The 22,908-nt window shown below is 45.6% G+C and overlaps 3 protein-coding genes across 5 annotated transcripts; 1 reads left to right on the forward strand and 2 right to left on the reverse strand.

Moving 5' to 3' along the window:
- Positions 1 to 103: 103 nt before the first annotated feature.
- On the reverse strand, positions 104 to 14,254 carry CEP104 (centrosomal protein 104). Of its 3 annotated transcripts, XM_059487657.1 has the most exons (23): positions 14,223 to 14,254; positions 13,405 to 13,568; positions 12,734 to 12,907; positions 12,289 to 12,427; positions 11,648 to 11,710; positions 11,212 to 11,288; positions 10,900 to 11,068; positions 10,461 to 10,619; positions 9,830 to 9,859; positions 9,629 to 9,688; positions 9,214 to 9,417; positions 8,537 to 8,704; positions 7,805 to 7,978; positions 7,299 to 7,475; positions 6,676 to 6,882; positions 6,127 to 6,243; positions 5,626 to 5,662; positions 5,475 to 5,547; positions 4,781 to 4,889; positions 4,369 to 4,507; positions 3,602 to 3,669; positions 3,303 to 3,393; positions 104 to 2,152 (listed from the first exon to the last, which is right to left on the reverse strand). In XM_059487657.1, exons 2-23 carry the CDS (start codon positions 13,515 to 13,517, stop codon positions 2,019 to 2,021), a joined length of 2,682 nt encoding a protein of 893 aa, XP_059343640.1. In that variant the 5' UTR covers positions 13,518 to 13,568; positions 14,223 to 14,254; the 3' UTR covers positions 104 to 2,018. The 3 variants fall into 3 exon arrangements, 2 of the variants coding, with proteins under 2 accessions (XP_059343640.1, XP_059343639.1); XM_059487656.1 differs by having other exon boundaries at positions 9,629 to 9,859; XR_009419896.1 differs by lacking the exons at positions 104 to 2,152; positions 3,303 to 3,393; positions 5,626 to 5,662 and having other exon boundaries at positions 3,625 to 3,669; positions 9,629 to 9,859.
- Positions 14,255 to 14,359: 105 nt separating this feature from the next.
- DFFB (DNA fragmentation factor subunit beta) lies at positions 14,360 to 18,261 on the forward strand. The gene is given in 7 exon segments (XM_059487621.1): positions 14,360 to 14,488; positions 14,693 to 14,898; positions 14,900 to 15,090; positions 15,804 to 15,883; positions 16,035 to 16,208; positions 16,599 to 16,699; positions 17,177 to 18,261. Coding segments are annotated over 7 exon segments (1,083 nt in total). The 5' UTR covers positions 14,360 to 14,374; the 3' UTR covers positions 17,394 to 18,261.
- Positions 18,262 to 19,021: 760 nt separating this feature from the next.
- Positions 19,022 to 22,041, reverse strand: C22H1orf174 (chromosome 22 C1orf174 homolog). The gene is made up of 3 exons (XM_059487623.1): positions 21,867 to 22,041; positions 20,836 to 21,309; positions 19,022 to 20,096 (listed from the first exon to the last, which is right to left on the reverse strand). The coding sequence occupies exons 1-3, from the start codon at positions 22,029 to 22,031 to the stop codon at positions 19,983 to 19,985; spliced, it is 753 nt and encodes a 250-aa protein (XP_059343606.1). The 5' UTR covers positions 22,032 to 22,041; the 3' UTR covers positions 19,022 to 19,982.
- Between the last annotated feature and the right edge of the window lie 867 nt (positions 22,042 to 22,908).

The following is a 22,908-nucleotide window of genomic DNA, read 5'->3' on the forward strand; positions in this document are numbered from 1 at the left end:
GTACAGCACTCACAGGCACCCACGGGTACCACAGCCTCACACCACTCTGCACCCATTTCCATTGCAGCAGGTGGAAAATGCAGACGTACCCTCCAGACTGGCTAAAGTAATTTATTAAATATGTGCAATAAAAATAACTGGCATTTAACACAAGTGACTCCTTTTCCTGATAATATCTCCTAGATTTCAATATGTGATTAGCTCATCCAGCACTTAGGAACATGCAATCATTATAAATTGCTCTCTTGGAGTAGAGGAACACCAAGAGGTCTTTTGGGATGAGATCAACTCCTGCACCCATGGACAGGGGCTGCTCTGGAACCATCTCTGCAGTGACAAATGAAAATGCCCCAGCTGACACTCAGGCACAGCTCAGATGGACAGAGATCACTCAGGACCACACTCTTTCCTTGCTTTCCTACTGAGGCCCCATTGTTGCCAAATCCAGGTTCCAGTCCAACCCTTTGCAGCCCTTCTTTCACTGCCCAGACCCCCACCTGTGCAATGGATTTTCTCTGGAATATTCTGCTCAGGACTTGGTGGCACAGCATCAAACCTCACGGTGGTTTTCACTCCAGTGTTTATTCTGCCACTGCAGCAAAGCCAGGTTGTTAATTAAGGAGCAATCCCATAAATTCACCTTTAAACATGATATTGGTGGTACTTCTGTACTCCAAAAGGGTCCTTTCACATTCTAAAAAATTGTTATTTTATCACCACTAAGTTATTTCCTGATTGTACTACAGAGTAGTTTTCATCCTTACACCTCTGAGCAAGATCAAAGGCTATTTTGAGATATTTATTATTTATTTAGCATAGAGAATCAGGCCCTCAAATAGGAACCCATGTCACTAAAGGGAAAATAAAAACACCTATATATATGTTCCTAATTGTGTATAAATATTGAGATATGTATTTTGAAGAGTTAGAGAAACAATTTATACAAAGAATTTTGAAATCCAAGCACACTGATCTACCTGGAAAATCCATAATCTGGTATGCAGGCTGCAGGCAAACTAGAAAAACTGTATTACAAAATCAGCTCTATATACAAAACAACACCACAAAGTCACTCCATGGGAGCAAAAACCCCCAAATTTCCCCTCATATTATCATCACCATTCATTCCTGTGCCCATGGTACCAATTCCACACTGGAAAGCAACAGCTGGAATGTTAAAGAGAGAATGTTAGAGATGTGAGAATGGCTGCTTTGGTACAAAGCTTCATGCATGCCTTGGGTCTTTATAATAGACTGTCTCTCTGAAGCTGTTCAAGACACGTGCTCCAGTCTGTGGATGGTTATTTTAATCAATATCTAATTAAAGGAGCTCAGTATTTGAGCTGAAAGTGCACTAAAGCAGGCAAAAATGACTATATTTACTAATTCAAGCTCTTCAGGACCCAACCAAGATTATTTTTTCATTTCTGTAAGGGGAATACAGACTTGGAGGGTTTAGTTTAACCCTCCTGCCAAGTGGGCTCCTAAGGCACTTGGTGCACAGTGAGAGGCTGCAATGTCCTGTCACCTCCTGCACAGTGGCACAACCAGGAAAGCATCCAGCCAGCCCTCTGGCTTTTCATTTGGTGCAAATTCCTGGGGTTGAGCAGTGCTTTGGGTACAGCTCTGCTGCCTTTAGAACCCTAAAGCTGACACACACACAAGGCCAGGCTTCCCCCATGTGTGGTTCCTGTTCCTCAAGCACCAGGAAATAGACTTCTTGACATAATTAATGTCTTTGAACCCATTAAATTACTGACATGGGATTGGAAAGGAGAGCACAGTATTCTGTCAAAATAATGTTTTTGTCCCAGAGCATTTGGTATTTCCAACATGAGCATTCCTAGCAAAGCAAAGCCCTTTGCTGCAGTGACAGCAACGCCGTGGGGATCACACCAGGCACTGCTCAAGCCTAAAAACAACCCACAAAAAGATGATACAAGTTGCCTACAATTTTTAAATAGCTCAGAAAAGCCATGTGCCCAGTTATTCAGACAAAGGAAGAAATACTTGTCCTGTCATCGCTTGGAGTATATTTTGCCAGTGTTTTTATTTGGGGCCCCTCGAGTTCTGATCTTGCTTCCTATTGAAGGAGATTGAAACTTTGTTCCTGAAGGACCTGGTCTCCTTAAATAGTGGCCAAATGCTTTGGCTGCAAAGAGAAAAATAGAGATCATTATTGCATGCATTCACAGCCCAGGAGTGAATTTAATCCACTGTTTTGATTCCCAAGATCTGTTAAGTCTTAATGACTGAAGCAAGCAGCAGCTGGCAGGCACTGAGCTCAGCATGTTCCACACCAGCAGTGTCTGAATGGTCAGGGCTCCTTTCCTACCTCTAGGAAATAGAATCAGAGCTTATCCAGGCAGGATTTGCTTCTGTTTCCAAATTCTAAGCAGCAATAAACTAACAACTGACTGGTGCCTCATTAGCCAGTACAAACAGCAAAGCGGAGGACAGACAGACAGGATTGTGAATCCAATTTAACACCAGAAAGTGATGATTTTAACCCCTATGATTCACTTAGGTCAGCTAGAATGGGCAATTCCACAGCTCTTTCCAGGAACCTGGGATAGTGACATGCAGATATGAGCAGAGCACAGCTCAGACAATGTGAACTGAACACACAGCTGACTAGAAAACTCCAGAGTCTGAAGGAGGAAAGGTTTGGATGTTACTGGCCAAAAGTTCTGCTGCTACAGGCAGTTTTTTAAACTTCTCTGTTCTGGAAATAAAAGGATTTTCCATGTTCTTCATAAAGGAAACTGCTGGAAAAAACACCACCTGACATCATCAATGTCTCTTTGATGGTGAAAAAGATGCACAATGATAAATCTGTCAGGTTCCTGAGTCTGGCCTGGAAAGGAAAAGCAGTGCACAGCACTCACTGTTCAGTTCACCCTGTAATTAGGATCAGATTAGCAACCTTTGATTGGACACTAAAAGCTAAATCAGGCTCTGGTTCCCTGTGTCAGCATTCAGGAGCTTTCCAGAACACTGTTCAGCTGATTGTTCTATTCATGGTCATCCTGTTCTGCAGAAAAAATCCCTGAACTGATCAATTTGTCAAATCTGCCAGTTCCCCACCAGCTGAGCTCGTGTCCTCCTTTGAACATGACTGCTATTGCATGATTTTGGGAATTTGCTCCCAGGCACACTGCTCCAGCACAAGAATTATCATTTCTCACCCAAATGCAAACCAGGAGCTGCACAGACCCAGCTCTTGGGGATATAACACTTTCCTTAAGCAAAGGCAACACAGTAAAAAGTATAAATGTTATTATCATTATCTGATGTCTTACCAGGCTGCAGCAGAATGGTTTTGTTCAGGAGGGATGTCCTCCTCTGGTTCATTTTGCAGCCATCTCTGCTCATCAGGTGAGATCTCCAGGCCTGAAGTCAATTACAAAGCAATGATAGCACAACTCCAGCAAAATTAGCACTAATTTATATCAACAGCACTTTAATCTGCTTTTTTAAAATATGAGCTCCTTGCTATGGAATAGAAATTAATATCTCCATTATTTTAATATATCTTGGAAGGTCCATCACATTAAACCAACCCATACCAACATCTGCCCAAAGGGAAGGGTGGCCTCACCTCTTCTCCAGGAGGAAAGTTCTCATGGCACAAAGGGCAGTGGTTTGCCACATTTTCTGGTTTGGCAGCTGAAATTGTTTGAAAAATAAGGTAAGAATTGCAAAGAGAGGCTAATATCAGACACAAGAAGAGAATCTGCAGAGCAAGTAGCATAAAACTACCCAATGACTAACCCAGCTCCTGTTACCATTAACTGCTCCCAAAGAAGCCCTGTGTTTAATCATCTTCATCAAAACAAAATCAAAAGCAATCTCAGAATCTAGAATCACAAGGATTGAAAGGAACCTTAAAGATCATCCTGTTCCCCCTTGTCCTGTCACTCCAGGCCCTTCTACACAGCCTCTCTCCACCTCTCTTGTAGCCCCTTCAGCCCCTACTAGAAGGCCACAATTAGGTCACCCCAAAGCCTTTTCTTCTCCAGACAATCCCAATTCCCTCAGCCTTTCCCCACAGTGTATGTAGGGAATAATAAAGACATGGTCACACCACAGAGGGGACCCAACCCTCTGATCACCTTGGTGCCTCCTCTGACCTCACTCCAGAACAGGGCCATGTCCTTTCTGTGCTGGGATAGTGTTTAATCTACAGGGATATGGAAGAGATTTCCCAATCCTCTCACTCACCCTCCCAACAAACATTCACACAGGCCAAGCCCCAGAAAACTCAGGCATTTATCCCATCCTGAGGATTTACACAGATCCCTAAGCCTGACTTGCCAAAGATCCCTGGTGTTTGAAATCTAAACCTCCCTGTTTGGAGCTACTCACGATTGCAAATCCTGCTCTTTATGTGTCTGGGCAGCTCGTCCTTGGGCACGGCCTCTCTGCAGCGTGGGCACCTCCCAAAGCTGTCCCTTTTGTCACAGTCAGTCAGCAGGTGCTCTGTCAGGCTGCAGATCTCCAGCATCTGCAACACAGCCAGCAAGGTTTGTGCTGAGCAAGCAGAGATGGGATCAGCTCAGCCTCACCTTGCAAAATGACAAAAGGAAAATTTCATTTCAGTCCAGTTATTAACTCATTTTCTATTGGTGCTCTTCTCCAAAAGCACTACTCAAATCACGTGGGTGTGTTCAGAATCCACCTATGTGAATTAAATATCTTGCAGTGATAAATATCTTGCATATCTAAACCAGAATAACAGCAGCCCATGTCTCAGCAGCTCTGGGAATTTCAGTCTGACCTGTTTGCAGTGCTCACAGCGGGTTAACATGGGGCAGTGCTTCCAGTAGTGCAGATCCAACCCTTCCTCAGTGAAGGACTCGTTCCTTTCACCACAGAATATACACAAGCTGGGAAAAAACCACAAACATCAGTGACATCAGAGAGAAATGGATGAGCCCTGTTCCTTCTGTTCCAAACTGTTCTCAAAAGCCCCCACTATTTTGAAGATTTTCTTTCCCCTGTGTAGAGTTGAGCTTAGAATGGGGCAGGTACTGGCTTGTAATTTAGGATAAATACAATCACAGAGCAATTTTTCTTAGAGAATGATTAATTCTACAGAAGTTCTGAGGGCACCTCATCAAAACTGGCTTTCTGGCTCCAGAATTTTCTTCTATGCCCTCCCCGTACAACACCCAGCAAACCCCCACCATATTTCCCCCTATTTCACACTGGCAGCTTAACATTAAACTGTGGCTACTTCTTAGCCCACAAGCAAATACTCAGAAAAAGTACAAAGTCACACTATCCAAGAACTTCAAAGAAAAGCACCTAGGATTGCCTGGTGATCATTTCAAATCTGTTGGAAGAGATTTTAGTCTTTATTGTTTCATTGCTGAAGGAATTAGCTTTGATCTACTGGAAAAATGTTATTACTGTTAGGAGCTCACAGGTGACACCAAGGCTTAAGGTGATTAGAGGCTCATCTCACTTACTTATCCAGGTAATTTGCAACAGAGGAAAGTTCCTCCTGAATATTTCCTGCTGTAGCTTCATATACCTGGGAACCTGTAAGGAGAGAACTATTAAACCAAGATCACAATTTAATTAATCTACATTTCTTAACTTATATTTCAAACTACTTACCTTCATTCTCTGACTTCTGAAAATAAGAGTCTTTCTCCTATCAAACAAAGAAATTTAACTCAAAAATCTGCCTTCCAGAGAGAAAGGGAACACATTACATTCTGATTTCTGTCTGGAATTTAAAATTTAGAAGCAGAGCCAATGCACTACAACATTTGTGCTTCTGGTTCTAGGGCAAATCACTTGCACTAAGGTATTATTTTATATTAGAAAGGTATAATTGCTATATTACAAAGGTATTATATAATACATATTATGTCATGTTATATATTATTATATTATATTGGTATTATTGGTTTATTATAATAAAGAATCCAAATTTTACACTATGTTAGAAGGAACAACACCCCAGATTTTAAGCTGGACTGAAGAGGAGAAAAGTCACCCAGGGTATGTCTAGAGTTTCTCACTCTTTTTAATAAGATGCCAATGCTCATTATCTAAGTCCATGATATCCAAGGAGCAAAGGATTAAAATAACCTTAAACTGAAACATGCTCACCTCTTCATCTTCAACCTCTGCTTGTAACACTAATTTGAGAGCTTCTGAGTGGCTTTTTAGAACTTTCATTCCTTCCTTTGTCTGTTTCTCTGCTTCTGTTGCTGCTTTTCTCTGTGCCTGGCAGGAAAGAGTCAGGAGTTCTCATTATCACCTTTTTAGCCTTCTGTAAGTATCCTTTCTGTATTTTTAGTATAGTATAGTATTCTTTAATATAATATAGTATCATAAATAATAAACACATGGTTGTTTCAATGGTTTCATGTGAATTGTTCTGACTTATTGACCAATCATGGCCAAGCTGCGTCAGGGCTCTGGAAGGAGTCATGAGTTTTCATTATTATGTTTTTAGCCTTCTGTCTGTATCCTTTCTGTATTCTTTAGTATAGTTTAGTTTAGTATTCTTTAATATAATATAGTATCATAAAATAATAAATTAGCCTTCTGAGAACATGGAGTCAGATTTATCACTCCTTCCTTTGTCTGGGAACCCCACAAATACAATCCACCATGTCTGAAGTGGCCCTGCAAGTTCTGCCTCTCCTTACATACCCTCACTTCACTCTCAGAAGATTTCCCATCGATTTTGGCAAAGCCCTCAAACAGAGTTTTGTAGCGCACGGTCCTGCGGGCGCCGGCGTCGTCCAGAGGGAAATATTCCAGCACAGCTGCCCTGTGCTCCCTGTACATGGCAAAGATGATCCTCAGCACCACCTCACGCACCTCATGAGCCCTGTGCTCCAGAGCTCCCGTGGCAAACTGGAAATAATGATAAAAAAATTTTTTTATCTCTCTTTTTTCTTGCATTTTTAAGGATTGGTTTATTAGTCCAAGACTCTCCTGTAGCAGGAGAAATCTTCCTACAGGATTTCTTGCAAACACTTTTTAACTCATTGGTCCTCTTTCCAGATATTAACATCTTGCTTCATAGAACCCACAATGGTTTGGTTGAAAGGGATCTTAAAGCTCATCTCATTCCACCCCATACCATAAGCATGGACATGTCCTACTAGACCAGGTTGCTCCAAGCCCTGTCCAACCTGCTCTAAAATTACCAGCACTGTTGAGCAGGGGAATATACCTCTCCAGGAATTCTCAAGCACTCACAAAAAGCCAGGCAAGCCCCCAGAAAATCATCAGAAAATCCTCCCTGTGCTGTAACCTCGACCTCTTACCTTCATGACGTTGCTGACAGTAAACCCGGAGTTTTCAGTCCCCATGGCTACCAAGAGAGATTCCACCAGTTCCACGTGACTCATTGCCAGGTGTGTTGGGGAGTTTGGCTTTAATGTTTTAGCCAGGTGCACTGGAATAATCTGGAGAGGTTTTACTTCAGGACACAGTGCGATTTCCTAGGAACACAGAGTCAGTGAGCACACTGGAAAAGCACAATTACCTGTCTTTGCAAAGCAGTTTTGTTATCTCTGTAGGTCACTTGCAGCAAAGAACACAAGAGTCACACCTGCAGCAGCAGCAGGTACCCCCAGACTGCTCCAGGTGACCCTGATTTGGCAGGGGTTGGACTGGATGATCTCCAAAGAGCCCTTCCAACCCCAGCTATTCTGTGATAAGATTCTGTGATAAGATATAACACTTCACAGCAGCCAACCCTAGTCTCACAGTCCATTCTGATCAGGTGTTTCTCACCTATGAGCTCCCTAATTTGAAGGGAAACACCCACCTGGATGAAGGTTGAAGCCAGAAGACGAAGGCGGGATGAAGAGTCTCCTGTTCTAGAAAGCAAATGTGGCAGGGTTGTTTCCACACAATGAGAGGTTTCCATCTTCCCCAGTTTGTGTTTTGGTATATATTGGGTAATGATCATTTTTAGGAGTTTCAGGGATGCCTGAAAAACCTAAGTTAAAAAGGAAAAAGAAAACACTGAGCAAAACCAACACAGAGCCCCCTGTTTTCAGACAATACAGTAAAATCTATTTTTAATCTGAATTACAGTAACACCCTTAATGGAAGCTACTTCAGACAACTGTCTTCCAGAAAACCTGTTGCTAGGACTTAGGTGAAAGGCTTCAGAAATTGTTTCATAAAGAGTACCAGCTCAATTTTCTTCTTTTCTTCTTATTTAAGGTTTATTTGATGCCCAAGTGTCCTTCAGCTAAGTGCAGTACTTTGAGCTGGAAACTACAAGTTATTTCATTGTTGTATTTCAGATTTAACAAAGAAAAAGGATCAACCTCACTGCACATTTACTGCACCAGCTCATGGCTCAGCCCTGGGCAGTTTTCTCCATCTGTTCAATGCCAGATATTGCCCAGTTATCTTGGGAGTTTTGAGGGTTATTGTTTTGGTTTGGGATTTATTCAACAGTAGTGTTTGTTCAAAGTATCCTAACCCCAAGGTTCTGCAATTTTGGTTGCCAGTTCTTCACTGGAGAACCAAACTCATCCCAACTTACTGAAGATACAGTGTCTTTGATGGCCCTCCTCACAAGGAAAACAGCAGCCCTCAGCATGTTCCTTAAATCCTCCTTTGGAGTGTCCACTGACACTTCCATCAGCTTCTCATACACAGCCAGTAAAGCCTCTTCTCGACATGACCAAGTTCTGGAATATGCTCCTGAAACCTGAGCACACAACAATCCATCTCTTAAAAGGTCCCAACAGATATTTCAATACGTATTTAACATTTTTATAGAGAACCAGCCTCAAAATAACATATGAACTGAAGTGTGAAGTCCCCAGGTGTTCCCCACAGGAATCTGGCTTTATTAAAAGCACATGCTTTGAAATGAGATGAGTGAAATGGGATTAACAGGTCAGGCTCATGGAGCCCTTCCAGGCACAGGGAGGGCTTCCCTCCCTCCAAAAGACAGTGGCAAGTTATGGGTGTTCTGGGTCCATACCCTAAAGCAGTCTGCTGGATCCTGTCTGTCTATCAGCACATCAAATAATCAAACATCAAAGCTACAGATTGGTAAAAATACTGTAAACAAGTATCCATAGAGCCAAGGTCAAATTTTAAGCTCAGATTTCAAAACAGCATCTCTAAACACATAAAAATCCTCTTAACCCAAAGCACAATAACCCATGGGTTTGTTTTACTGGGGTTTGGGTTTGTTTTACTGGTTTTTACCAAAGTCTCTCCAAAAACTTCCACAACAGGGCTGGCTTCCCTCAGTGCCTTCTGTGTGAGCTGTTCAGGCTCCCCAGCATTGCCAGTCCTTGGAGCATCACCCACATCCTCCTCAATCACCTCTGGCTCAACATAGGCAACAGCTTCATCCACCTGCTTGCAGATGGTTGGGAGAGGTCTCTCATCATAAGGTACAATTTCAACCTAGCAGAAAAGATAAAATTTGTTGTTCTTGAAAGGATGCAGATGTGAAGTGGTTTTATCACTAATTGGTCTTATCACCTCAGTGCAATTTTCTCAATTAAAGCAGCATCACACCCCAGTTAACCATGAGTTAACCACATTATTTGGAAGGTTGGACATCAGATTGTTTGCTCTGACAGGTTTCTGTAGTAACAGAGGGAACACTACTCACATTTTCCTTGGGAAACACTTCCTTGGAGGTTGTGGGCTGAGTCTGAGGAGAAAGAGGGGACTGGTAGGGAAGAACAACAGGCTCAGAAGAAGTGGGATCCACCAACTGCTCTTCCAGCACAGGCTCTGCCCTCAGGGGCTCTGCTTGGGGAGGGTCTGCAGGCTCAGGAGGGGAGTTCTGGGAGCTCTCAGTGCCACTCACAGATCCCAAGGGCAACTCAGTTTTTCGGATCTGAGAAAGAGAAGAAGATTTTTACAGCAAGGCTAAAAATGTGCTAAAATCTCTCAGTACAGCTACAACTCTGTCAACAGGCTTCTGGTGATTTCAAGTAAAGATTGAACCTGGCTCACAGGTGTGTCATCATTCCCACTGAATGCAGCTTTATGAAAAAGTCAGAAAATAATTCTGTGTGGGTGCATGTGTGGAGAGATTATAAAACTTCCTGTTCTGAGCACATTACATAACTCTATGGATATAAAAAAATCACATGGATTCTGTATGGTTAGCCTTGATACCATCCTAAGCCCCCTCTACCCCTCCAAAATATGAAAAAGTACCTTATTCATCTGCATCAGGTAGTCTTGAAATTATGCAAAACATTCAAGATTTTAATGTCATTTTCTTGAGACTTCAACAGTTTAATGGGATTTATGAACTAAGCATGTTCATAAAACACCACACTGAGAGTCTCAGGTTGAAGAAATCCACAATCCAAAGAGAAAACTGAAACGCTTTAGTAAATCCCAAAATTTCCCTTAACCTGTGAATGAAGTTTGGCTGCTGTGCCATTTCTATTTAGAACACCCTGTTAGTTTGGACTAACAGCACCCACCAGCAGCTGTGCATCCAGGAGGTCGTGCAGCTCCAGCTGCTGGTACACCCTCAGCCTGTACTCATCCATCTGCTCCTTCTTCTTCTTGGCAAGGTCATAATCCTCCTTCTCCACGGCGTAACGCTTCTCCACCTCGTAGCGGCCGAGTCGCTCGCCCACCTAGGATTGGTACAAATCACCTTGGAATCATCTCACATTTCTTGGAAATGTGACATTCCATTTCTTGGAATCACTTTACTGACCATTTCTTGGAATCACATTACTCTACTTTTTTCATTGCTCCCAGGCAAATTACTCAATCAAGCTATGTGATTTTAAAATTAATCATTTGGGAAATATATCGAAAATCATTATGGTTCCACACAAACAAAATCATTATGATTCCTGATGGGTCACTGGGCTTTGCTTCACTTAGGTGTCAAAGTTCTTCCAACAGTACCTTCTGCAAGTCTGCAATGGCCTGTTTGAGCTTCTTGGCGTGGTCATAGCACTCGAGACGCACAGCTTCCCTCTTCTTCTCATCCAGCCTCCGGATTATCTGAGCCACTTCTGGGTCCTGGTACATGTCAAAGGCCAAATCATCCAGAGGTGAAATGGAGTCATGTTTCCTGAAGGCACAAAATGAATAAATTAAACCACAATAAAGCAAGCTTCTCTTTTCATTAGCAGGGAATTAACAAAACACAGAGATCAACAACTGCTTTACACCATGCAGAGGTTTTGCCAGGGTATATGCAAAGAACAAACTTACCCAAGGTAAGTTCCATTCAAAGCAGGGTCATCTGATTTAATTCCCATGTAGTGATCTATCAGCTGCTCTCTGGTAGGCTTTGGAAGGGTGGAAAAAGAAAATCTCAATGCACATTCACCAACATCAGGTGTGTGTTCAAGACAGAATTCTGACTTGCCACAACCAACATCAGTTTTGCAACATAAAGCACTTATGTTTTAGGGCACACTGAAGCAAAAGAATCTGGAGACAATAAAAATGAAAATGTTCAAACACTTTAATGTTTGTATTCCCATATTAGGTTCAAATTTCTTGCTTCAAGAGAACATTAAAAATAAATTAATGCAACACAGCTCTGCTGAAGAGCTGGCACAAGAAAGGTTCATCCCATTACTCCAGGAACCTGTACTTGAAGAAATGGAGCATCAGTAAAAGGACAGGGATGCTTTGGACTTACAATGCTCATGTCAATGCCATAGTCTGCTGGATCCCCAATGATGTTCACAGCTACCAGGGCAACCTACAGAAATTCACAGAAAATGGAAATGTGTAAGCACATTCCTCTTTTCTTGGAACAAAAACCAGGGACTGTGGTCAGGAGGGTGATATGGAAGCAGAGAGAAGCAGAGTGCTAAATGTTCCTCCTGCTCCATTGAAAATGTATCACCAAATCTACAACCCCATGGTCTGAAACAAGTCCCAGCAGAACTGAGCAGGTGTTTGTGTGTCTGCACCACGGTGGCTGTGCAACATCTTCACTTTATGCCACAACAGGTCCAAAACACTCAGAGTGGCTCCCCAGAGCTGTTCTCAGAGGGAGTTCCTTGTCCTCAACACAGACCCTGCTGTGTGGGCTAAACCTTAGCACAAACCAGAGTGACAGAATGTGCCCTTGACTCGTTTGTTCTGGATGAGGTGCATCCACCTGATCCCAACTCACTCCTAACCTTGTGTTTTGTGCTTTAAAACAAAGTAAAATAAACACAGGAGCTTTTAACCAACATTTTTTGCTTCCATAAATCAAGGGAGCAGATTTCTGTGTCTGTTCTTTACTATGGAAGTGTCACCTGGGTTACCAGGTAAGGACTTCTAACTCACCTGCCCATACAAGTTGTATTTATTGACATAATTTTTATGGAAAATCAGCTTCAGGTACTGGCCAACTGCATCCATGTACACAGATTTCAACTCTCGAGCTCTGAAATCAGTCTTCTCGTTGTCTGAGAGAGGGACATAACTGGGAAGGAAAACATAACACATGAGCAGAGGATACATCCAAACACACAGGTGGGGTTTAAAATCCCCTCCTAACTGAAACAACTGTGAAACCTCCCTCATAACCTCACAACTGAAATAACTGTGTGCTGTCACCTGGTAAGGCAATTCACCTGCATCTCCAGCTTTGTCACAGATCCACACAAGTCCAGGATCTCCCAGCTGCTCACACAGCATGACCAATCACCCACAACCCACACTGAGAATTATTCTCCCCTGAAACTTTTCTCATTAAGACATTAAACTGATCCAGAACTTTCTGTCTCACCCGAGTCTCTGAAACCTCTCTGACTGATAGGGAGCAAAGTATTCAGGCAGACTTTCACTGATGTAGAACTCAATTTTGCTCGCAATCATGTACTGGTGAGCGAGCAGCTGCAGCTTCCGGATCCGACACCGCTCCACCAGCTGCAGGGTGATCTCCTGGGGGTACTGACAGAGCCTGAAAGAGACACAGCTCCTGAATTCAATCATCATTTCAAAGCAGATTTCACTTCCAACTTGAGCAACATTTAATTATGGAACTTTCAAGTTGTTAATTGTAAGCTAATATTATAAATATTGTAAGAATCCCAAGAGTAGAGTGGAAACACTTTTCCCTTCTCTTTACTGCGTGCATATCTTCAGGTGCCCCACACATGTTAAGATGTGCTGAGTCAAATGGATTTTTCATACTAAGCCAAACTCCAAGACTGCCAAGAACAAAAACATTTTCATTTTCCAGGACTTTCTATAAATACAATGCAGTGCCTTTAGGTGTTAACCAAAGTGCTTTGTTCCCCCAGGATGAGGGTGCCATGGGATTATGGAAACTTTTTTGCTTTATCAGCTTGGTTTGGCATACTATAAACTGCTCTGACCATGCACAGTACATCTGCCACTCATTTTAAACTTGGTGCTTCTGAAATTGAGTGCTCCAAGGCCATTCCCTCACAGTACCTGGGCGAGCGCCACCCGCTCACGGTCGGTGCATGAACCATCAGCTCCCGAGCACTGAACCCATCCTCGTGTCCCGACGAGCTGATCACCGTGAAACCGATCTTGTGTGGCATCCTGGGCAGATGAGCTGGTCACAGCCACGGCCTTCAAGCTTAGATTCATCCCTGGAAGGGTGACAAAAACCCACTGAGGCACTACGGTCAAAGAACTGCACGCTGAGGTCAGTTGAGTCAGTAGATGATGAGTGCAAATATATAATCCCTTTAATTAACAATGGCACCATAAATGTTCTTTAGGTGTGGGTCAGTCAATATAGACCAAAAGCTAAAAGATCAGTGAATATAACTGATCTTTTAACCTTTTGTTGAGCAAAACGAGGATTTAGATCACTCGCAGAGCAGCCTACCAATAAATTAAACCTGCTAACCCAAGACGGACCTTGAAACTATGAGTTACAAATGAATACAGCAGCAACCTGTACCAAACCTGTAGCTGCACCATGCTCCGGGTGTCGGAGTCAGACGAACAAAAAGCAAAGCACAAGGTCAATTAAGTCTTTGGGAAAGCCACACACCCACTGCCGGGGACACAAGCACCGGGAGCACCGCTGCCCACGCCAGCACCAACACCGGCCCCGTCCCTCCCTCCCCTCGCCGGCCCCAACCCCGCAGGCGGCGCAGGCCCGGAGGGGTCACGGCCGCACCGCTCCGGGAGCACAGCCAGGCCGGGCGGCGGACAAAGCACGGGGGAGCCTGGCGGGAGCGGGGGGTGTCCCTGGGGCGGAGGGGGAGCGGGGGAAGCGCCGGGCCGGGCCCCACCTGGCTCAGCGCGGCGCCATCGCCGCTCTCATGGCAACGCGGCCCCGCCGCGCAGGCGCGACCGCCCCGCCGGCCCCGGGGCGCCTGCGCGGGGCGGCACCGGCCCCGGCCACCGATACCGGCCCCGGGCGGGGAGCGGCACCGGCCCGGCCATGGCGGAGCCGCTGCGGCCCTTCCGCCTGCGCGGGTGCGGCAGCCCGCAGAAGTTCGGAGTGGCGGCCGGGAGCCTGCGCGGGTTGCTGAGGAAGGGCTGCCGGCTGCTGCAGGTGCGGGGCGGACCGGGACGGGACGATACCAGGCTGGGATGCCGCTTACAGATGCTGGACGGGACCGCGAGTAGCGGGTGCCGCCGCTCCGGGCCAGGGCTAGAGCTGCCCGCCGAGACGCGTGCGGAGCTGCAGCCGCTGCGGTCGGGGCCGCCCGGAGCCGGGATCTCACCTGGAGCAGGGTCTCACCCGCCCGTGGGGCAGCTTCCCTTGGCAGGCAGCCGCCTCTGCCTCTACGAGGACGGCACGGAGCTGACCGAGAGCTACTTCCGAGCGCTGCCGGCGCAGACGGAGCTGGTGCTGCTGGGCCCCGGGCAGAGCTGGCGGGGCTGTGAGTGCGGCGGGGCCGGGCGGGGGGCGCGGGGGCAGCGGCGGCCGCGGGGGCTCAGCCGGTGCCGCCTCACCTGCCCCAGGTGCCAGCGACATCGAGCGGCTCCTGGCCGCCTTCTGCAGCCACCAGGGCGCTGTGGTGGAGGCTGCGCGGAGGCTGCTGACGGACGAGCGGGCTCCCCACAGGCAGAAGCTGCTGGCGGATCTCGTCCACAACCTGAGCGAAAACATCCTGGCCGAGGATAAGGAAGAGGACAAGAAATGGTTTGAAGGTGCGTTTGTTGCTGTAGGAAGCTGCTACGCGACTCCCGGGTTTTGCTCTGCTCTGAAAAGTCACTTCTGTCAGGTTTGTTGCTCTTAAAGCAAAGTTTGGGAGTTCTTCTGGCTGGTGCGATTGGGTGCTTGATCGGAGTTTTAGTTATCCCTTCCGTTAGCACCATTTAGCTTTAGATACTAAATGTGCATGTTCTTTAAAGTACATGAACATTTAGTATCTAAAGCTAAATGTGTTAGTAGTTTAGTATCAAAGCTAAAATGATTTTTTTTAATAGTTCCCTATTGGTTTAATAAAGATAGCTCTGGAATGCATTTCCTCTATTAATATAAATCTGCATTGATGATGTTTTAATGATTTGCTAATAGTATATGGATAACTGGGACATCTCTGCCAGCTTTATGTTCTCTTTACAATCTGCAAGTTTCCCTTCCCATTCCCAAGCCGTTACTGCAGTTCTTCCCCAACAATTGTTTTCCTTTCACAATTTCTTGGTGTTCATATACAGAATAACAAGAAACACAACAATACCAGCTCCTGCTTTTTCAGCAGATGCTCTACAGCATCCTTTTAAGTGCTTAAGAGCACAGTGGTCCTGAACCAGTCAAATAAAAATGAGAAATTAAAAAACCTGTGCAACCTAATAGCCAGTATGAACTCCCAGCTGGGCAGGAGCTGTGCTGAGGTACAAAATAATCTCATTCCCTCCAGGGCTGGAGTCTCGGTTCAAGAACAAATCCAGCTACCTGCGGCATAGCTGTGAGAGCAGAATGCGGGGCTACATGAGAGAGGTAAAAGTTGCTGTTGAAGTAACTTATGTCAAGCTGTAACAGTAATTCTGTAGCTGCAGGAATATAAAGTATTTCTACAGTTGTGATGTTAGAAAAGAGCCTCAGGCTGCCACAGGAACTGAGGAGTGATTGCTGGGTTTGCCCTCTCTAGGTTACTGGTTTTATTTCAAACGTTCATCCTTCAGCACGAGATGCCTACAGAGGGATAATCGACCTGATGGCAGAAAAACTGAAATCTGTGAAGTACAACGGGTGCTACTTTGACAGAAGGGAGAAGGAGGAGGCAGCACGCCTGTGCACTGCAGAGGGGTGGTTCTCCTGTCAGGTACCTGCAGCCTTCCTGAAGAATCGTGAATGGTTTGGGTGGGAAGGGACCCTAAAGATCATTTCACTCCATCCCTGCCATGGACAGGGGTGGAATGAGATGATGGACATTCCACTGGCCCAGTTTGTTCCCAGCCCCATCCAACCCAGCCTTGGACACTTCCAGGGATGGGGCAGCCACAGCTCCTCTGGGCACCCTGTGCCAGGGCTCCATCACCTCACAGGGAAGAATTTCTTCTGTATACCTGACTTGAACTTCCCCTTTTATCAGTTTGATCCCATTCCCCCTCAACATCAGAGGAAGGAAACAGCTTCCTGGGTGCAGTGCCAGGCTGGGGGGGATGTGGGTGGCAGGACCACTCTGGGGTGACAAGTGTGACACCTTTCACAGGGACCTTTTGACAGAGATGACTGCCCATGTAAGCATTCCATCAACCCCTACAGCAACAGGGAAAGCAGGATCCTCTTCAGCACCTGGAATCTCGACCACATGTATGTACAAAGTGTTAATACAGACCTACCTGCTTTGTGGCCTTCAGCTTCACCAGAAAGGTTCAGCCTTAGTCCATTCCCCCTGCTGTGCAGTCAGCTCTGCTGGGAATATGTGGTGAGAAGAGGTGCTGGGATGCTGCAGCTGCTGTGAGAACAAAACCCTGAAGACAGATGAAATGCTGCCTCTCATTAGCTGCTCTGCTTCTGTGCAGATTTTCTGTGTGTGGAAGCAAACCCCTCCTCACTGTGCTATCCGTGTCAATTCTCCTCTCCAGCAAAATCCCCTCTGAACCATTTCAAATGTTGGTGTGAAGCAAACAAGATTTGCTAAACTAATTTCCTTGGGGGGAAAAAAATCATATGCCTAGTAATGGAGAAAGAATTGCAGTTCTGCCTGGCTCTGAAAGGAAGATGGAGGCTTGATTATTCTGAAAAAACTCCTGATGGCAATATTGTCTTGTCTTTTGTGTCCCCAAGAATTGAGAAGAAACGTGCTGTTGTCCCAGAACTGGCAGAAGCTGTCAAAACACGAGACGGGAGAGAAGTGAACTGGGAATACTTCTATCAGCTGCTGTTTACCCTGGATAATTTAAAACTCGTACATATTGCTTGCCATAAGAAAACCAATCATAACCTCAGCTGTGACAAAAGCAGAATTTACAGAAAGAGGAAACAAACCCAGGAGATTTCCTAGTGCTGTCTCTGGAAGGGACCTGCTGCTTTTTTCAATCATGTCAGTCTGTTGTTTTTAAATAGCTCCAATTTCTTAAATAAGAACTATTTGGTACAAGACTGGCTGGGTAACCCAACCAGAGCCTCACAAAGCACACTCCAATATCCCATTTAATTCTCTTCTCCTGCCTTCCCACTCCTTACAAGCCTCCCTCAAATCAAGCTCAAATCAAGTGTGATAAAGGTAGAAAATGAGCCAGAGGCTGACTCTGACTCTACCCTGTCATCTCTGGCCAGCATTGACCCAAAACTCACAGTACACAGAAATGAAACTTGGACAAAACATTTTTTACAAAATAACCTGCAGGGGCTCATAGACTCATATTCCTCTGGAGATGAGGCCAAACAAAGAAGGATTTAGGATCATGTTTTATCTGTGCCTTTTGCAGATAGCTTCAGAAATTCCAAAGGTGGTTCAGCAGCAGAGCTGCCACCTCACCTGTGCCAAACTCCTGCCCTCATCCCCACCTGCCCCTTTGCCATTGCTTCAGATGTGCATCTCCTAGAAAGAATAGCAAGCCCGTGAGATTTTTTTGCTTTTCCCACCTTTGTTTGCCATCTTCCCTGCTGATTTTCCTCTCCTTTCTAACACTTTCTGCCTCCAGCTTGAGTTTTACTTGATGCACTGCCAGAAAGGGCAGCTACAATGATCGTGTTTACAGTAATGTTTACCCACTGCCTTGGAGAATATTGTTTTGGTAAAACATTTCCTACCTCAGGCAACAAATCAGGAATAGTTCAATTTTTTACTTGAATTTTTTTTTTTTAATAGCAACTGAACTTTTGGGATTGTCAATGTAAATCGTGTGAACATTTCAAATAAAAAAATGCCCCCACATCTGTGAGTGTGTGAGTACATGAAGGGGCACAAGACATTAATCAGGTGTGATAGAGCATGAAGGGAAATGTGTTTATGAATTGAGCACCAGTTACTTACTGCTCTGTAAATAACTAGAAAAAGCTCTGTTTTCCCTCATAGTGTTGGTCCTGGACCAGTTAGTCCACATGAAATTGTGTGGAAATGACATTTCTGCCTGAGCCCCAAATTACTGGGTTTTGGAAGCTTTGCTACATAGAATATTGATTTAAACAACAAACTCAGTCCCCTCCCAAACAGTGCATTCTGAAAAGCAAGGAGGTGCATTTCTATCACAGGATTTCTAATTCCACTGCATGCAATCAATCCTTCCAGCTTCCCCTCCTGCACTGTTTGACACTGGGGAGGGCACTGGGCAGGATTCTGGTGACAAACCCGGTGTCACCTGTGTGGCATGTCCCCCAAACTGAAAATGCATTCTGCAAGTGAAATGAATGTCTGTGTGTGAAACTGTGTTTGCTAGAAAGAGCCAGCAGCAAACACAGCACTGAAGGAATGCTGGGAGGAGCTGCTGCAGCACAGAGCTGGGCTGGAACTATGAATATGCAATTAAAAAATCTGGATTTTTCCGTGTTACAGAATTAGAGTGAAAAGGAGCCAAGAAATATCTTTGACAGAAACAATGCATCAGCTGGAGTGGAAATGGAAATGCATTACCATGCCATGCATATGCAATTTGTTTGCCTTACAACTTTTGAATGTTTAACAAGCTCTAGCTGTAGAAATTAATATTTATTTAAACCATCTGCTGATAACATTTTCTCTCTATTTTTAGAAACACAGAAGGAGCTATAACAATAAATATCTGGAAGCTTATTGCATAATCACACTTTCAAAGAAATATTCCCACAAACACTGGGTGAATTAACAGTTCCTGGAATTGGCTGAGGTTGCTCCTTTTTTTTTTTTTTTAACATGCAGAGGGAGCTCAGCAATCTTTCCCTGTCCATCAAATCCAAGGGAAGGTATTTGTTGTGTATCACCACCAGAGCATTTGTTTCCAAAATCCCTGCTGGAAACCAGTTGGAAATCAACAGAGGACAACACTTACAGCAGCAGGTGGAGGGAGGAGGCAGCACCACGGGGTGGGTGTTTGGGGAGCTGACGTGCAATGAAAACGTGCTGAACTCACAGAGATGAGCACACTGAATCCACTCTGACAGCCTGCATTTCATTTTGCCAGCAGAACTGCATTTTGAGGTTTAATTGGTGCTGGGTTAGGTGTAAACAACCCACACAAGGAAGACCTCTGACCTTCTTTGTACCAGGGAGTCAGTTGGCTCCTTTATTACCTGGATGGCACAGACCTTGCAGAATTAAAAGATGCTCCAGCATCCTTTTCTCGACTATTTTTCAAAAAAAAGGAGTGAAACCAAATACTTTCTCAAGATAGAGGCTCAAATTTACAAAAAAAGCCATAAGAACTTCTCTATTCCCTGGGCTTTTTTCTGAAGTATCAGTGGTAAAGTGCTCAATTATACTTTATTTCCAAACCACTGCAAATTCAGTATTTGCCCCAGATAATAACTGCAATACTGTATCCGCCAATTCCAGCAAAACAAACTCTCCCAATTCTCTCCCTGAGAAAAGGCAAACAGACACCTCATGTTACTGACACAGCCATTGCCATGTGGTCACAAAGAGAAAGAAGAAGGGTTTGTTTACAGTCTGTTGTTAGACATCTTCCTCTTCCTCCTCCTCTTCATCATCTTCCTTTGCAATGAAATGGAGCTTCCTGGCTTCTCGCCTGCTCCTCGTCACACTTGGGAGCACAACTGCTGGGAGGTGCTGGAGGAAAAAAGATCAAATCAGCAAGGAAAAGGTCTGTGGAGGCAGAACTGCTACCTCCAGCTCCCATGCTCCCTCAGCTGACAAGGAACCAACCCTCAGCTGGGGAGCAGTGGCACAAAGCTAAAGCTGTGGGGCTTTGAGGGGAGTGTGCACAAACCAGACCCATGGGCACTCTCAGGGCTGAGATTCCTTTCACTGGTGTGAGGATTGGCAGAGGGTGAAGGGCTCCCTAAACAAATCCTCACTGCTCCCTAAATACCACAAGAAACACTTAAAAGGCAGCAGCATCACTTGCCCCAAAGTTATGCTTGTTAAAGGGATTCAGATGTAAAGCTCTGGCTCTTGGGTCAGTTTAAAAGCTGAGGTAGACAGAAACCAGTTTCCATTCCAAACAATCACAATGCAGCAAGGCTGGAACTGGTGATTTCTAAGATTCCTCCAACCCCAGCTGTTCTATGATTCTGTTAAGAATCAAAGACCGGCATAAACCTATTTTCCCAACAATATTGTGTCTCCATAATGTTGTTATCAGTAAAAATACCTATCTCATGGAATTGGACTAAAAAATCTAAATAAGAAAGATTTTACACCTGAAATTAATTCAGCTCAGCAAGTACTTTCATCTCTGATAGCTGGGGTACAAGGCCCAACAATACTGGCCAAATTCACCAGTTTTGAGGTAAATTTTAAGCAGACCAGGGTTGGGTCTAAAACAGGAACAGACTCATCATCTCACCAGCTCAACATCTCCAAAGAACCGGTGCACTGGCATGGGCTGGTTGCTGTCCTCATCCGAGAGGCCACTGCTGTGCTCCAGGAACATTGGCCTCCGTGGGCAATCCGTGTCCTCCGAGGTGGCCCCATCAAAGCTCCCACAGCTGCTCTCCTCCTCACTGAACACGTGATAGTGGTGCAGATATCCACCTGTTTTTAATGGAGCACCGCTGGATTTCACCGTGTGTGGCTCCTGCTCCTTCTCCTGCTTCCCTTCATCAGTCTCTGGAATGCTTTCATCTGTTTTCTGTTGGATTACGCTGCTGTCTCTTGGATCTTCTGAAACTCCATCCTCATCAGATGTTTTAGGTGTTTCCCCCAGCGCAGCAAGGTTTCCACTTTCACATGTGAGTCCCTCTAGCTCTGATTTTAGATTGCTTTCTTCGTATTTCATCCTCTTTGCAGGTTGTCCTTCAGCAGCTTCATGTGATGAACACTGTTAGAAAAAAAAGACAAGATCGTAAAGCTCACTTGAAATAAAAAATAAAATCACCTCCTCTCTTTACTTACAAAGGAACAGAAAGGCTCCATCACACAAGTGGCATTTTGATCCAAGCCTTCTAAGAAAAGTAATTAGTATAAAGTACATGTAAAGAGATGAAAAGAGGAGCAGACAGCTTACATAAACCACAATATACAGTCCATCACCAGCAAGAGAAAAACACTTGTCTCAGAGAATAAACTAGCACCGTAAGAGGTCAATCACCATGTTCTTATTTTCTTAAGGATGATGCTAATGGGAATTACTGTGCCAGGCCTGTCATCACCCAGCACGGCAATCGGCTAAATCTGCTCTGTATTTCTGCACCGGCACAAACAACGTCATGGGAGGAGCGGGAAGGGCCATAAATTTACTTCAATTCTCCTGATAATTCCCACACGATGATGCTCAGATTGTAGCTGTTAATAGTCACCTGAGATCCCTCCACTGCGACCGCCCGGCCCCGCGGCCTTTCCCTCCCACACTATCCCACCTGGCCCCGTCCCTCCTACCGGACTCGCCGTGTTGGCTGCTTCTCCCGCGGGCTGTGCGGGTTCGGCTGCCGAGGCCGCCTCCGCGGAGCGCCGGGCCCGGTGCCGGGGCCGTGGCCGGGCCGAGCGAGAGGGGCCGCGGGTGTCCGAGCGCCCCCGGCCCCGCGCCGTGCCGCCCGCCGCCATCTTGGGCCAAGCGCGGGCCCGCGCTCGCCATCTTGTGGAGCTCCGTTCAGGAACCCCGGGGCGAGTGCGGGCACCGGGCAAAGGGCTCTGGGCACCGGCGCTCATCCCACTAAGCGAAGGCGGGGAGCCCAGGGTCCCCACACGCCGGAGCCCCCCACACCCCGGAGCCCTTCACACATAGCAGCCCCTCTCACAAGGGAGTCCCTCACACGCCGGAGCCCCTCACATGTCATAGCCCCTAGCTTGGACCACCGACAGCATCACCTTAAAAGTGAGCACAAAGCAGCTCCTCACGGGTCACGCAATAGGGTGGGTTGGAAGTGACCTTGAAGATCATCCAGTCCCACTCCCTGCCATGGCAGGGACACCTTCCACTATCCCAGGTTGTTCCAAGCCTCATCCAGCCTGGCCTTAAACACTTCCAGGGATGAGGCAGCCACAGCTTCTCTGGGCACCCTGTGCCAGGGCCTCACCACCCTCATAGCCAAGAATTTCTTCCCAATATCCAATCTAAACCTATTCTCTATCAGTTTAAACCCATTCCTCCTTGTCCTGTCACTACAAGGTTTAGTATATTGTCTTGTCTCATCTTTCCCATAGGTTTCCCATTAAGTATTGGAAGGCTGCAATTACAGTTTCTGAAGGACCTCCCTCCCAGCTGCTTGGGGAAAAACCCAGCCCCATCCTGCCTGGGAGCTATGTAGCTTATAAACATTTGAAATCGTTTGCTTCCCATTGTGTCTCACTCTGGAGCAGCGCTCAAGACCGCTCAAGACGTGGTCGAAGAGTTATTATTCAGATGTTCTTCTCTCTGCTTTCCACAGCCCTCAGGGAACAAATTATGTCAGTAACTCAAATCCCTCTTTAACTTCAAGGA

This window comes from Ammospiza nelsoni, chromosome 22, assembly GCF_027579445.1.
Source record: "Ammospiza nelsoni isolate bAmmNel1 chromosome 22, bAmmNel1.pri, whole genome shotgun sequence".
NCBI lineage: Eukaryota > Metazoa > Chordata > Aves > Passeriformes > Passerellidae > Ammospiza > Ammospiza nelsoni.

Excerpts from the sequence above, each read along its gene's own strand:
- CEP104 (XM_059487656.1), bottom strand. The coding sequence starts at position 13,517 with ATGCCACACAAGATCGGTTTCACGGTGATCAGCTCGTCGGGACACGAG. Across the intron at positions 9,860-10,460 it reads TCCTGGATGCACAGCTGCTG|ATCCGAAAAACTGAGTTGCC; the intron begins GTGGGTGCTGTT and ends TCTCTTTCTCAG. Across the intron at positions 2,153-3,302 it reads AACCATTCTGCTGCAGCCTG|CCAAAGCATTTGGCCACTAT; the intron begins GTAAGACATCAG and ends TTCTCTTTGCAG.
- C22H1orf174 (XM_059487623.1), bottom strand. The coding sequence starts at position 22,031 with ATGGCGGCGGGCGGCACGGCGCGGGGCCGGGGGCGCTCGGACACCCGC. Across the intron at positions 21,310-21,866 it reads CAGCCAACACGGCGAGTCCG|TGTTCATCACATGAAGCTGC; the intron begins GTAGGAGGGACG and ends TTTTTCTAACAG. Across the intron at positions 20,097-20,835 it reads TCTTTGGAGATGTTGAGCTG|CACCTCCCAGCAGTTGTGCT; the intron begins GTGAGATGATGA and ends TTTTTCCTCCAG.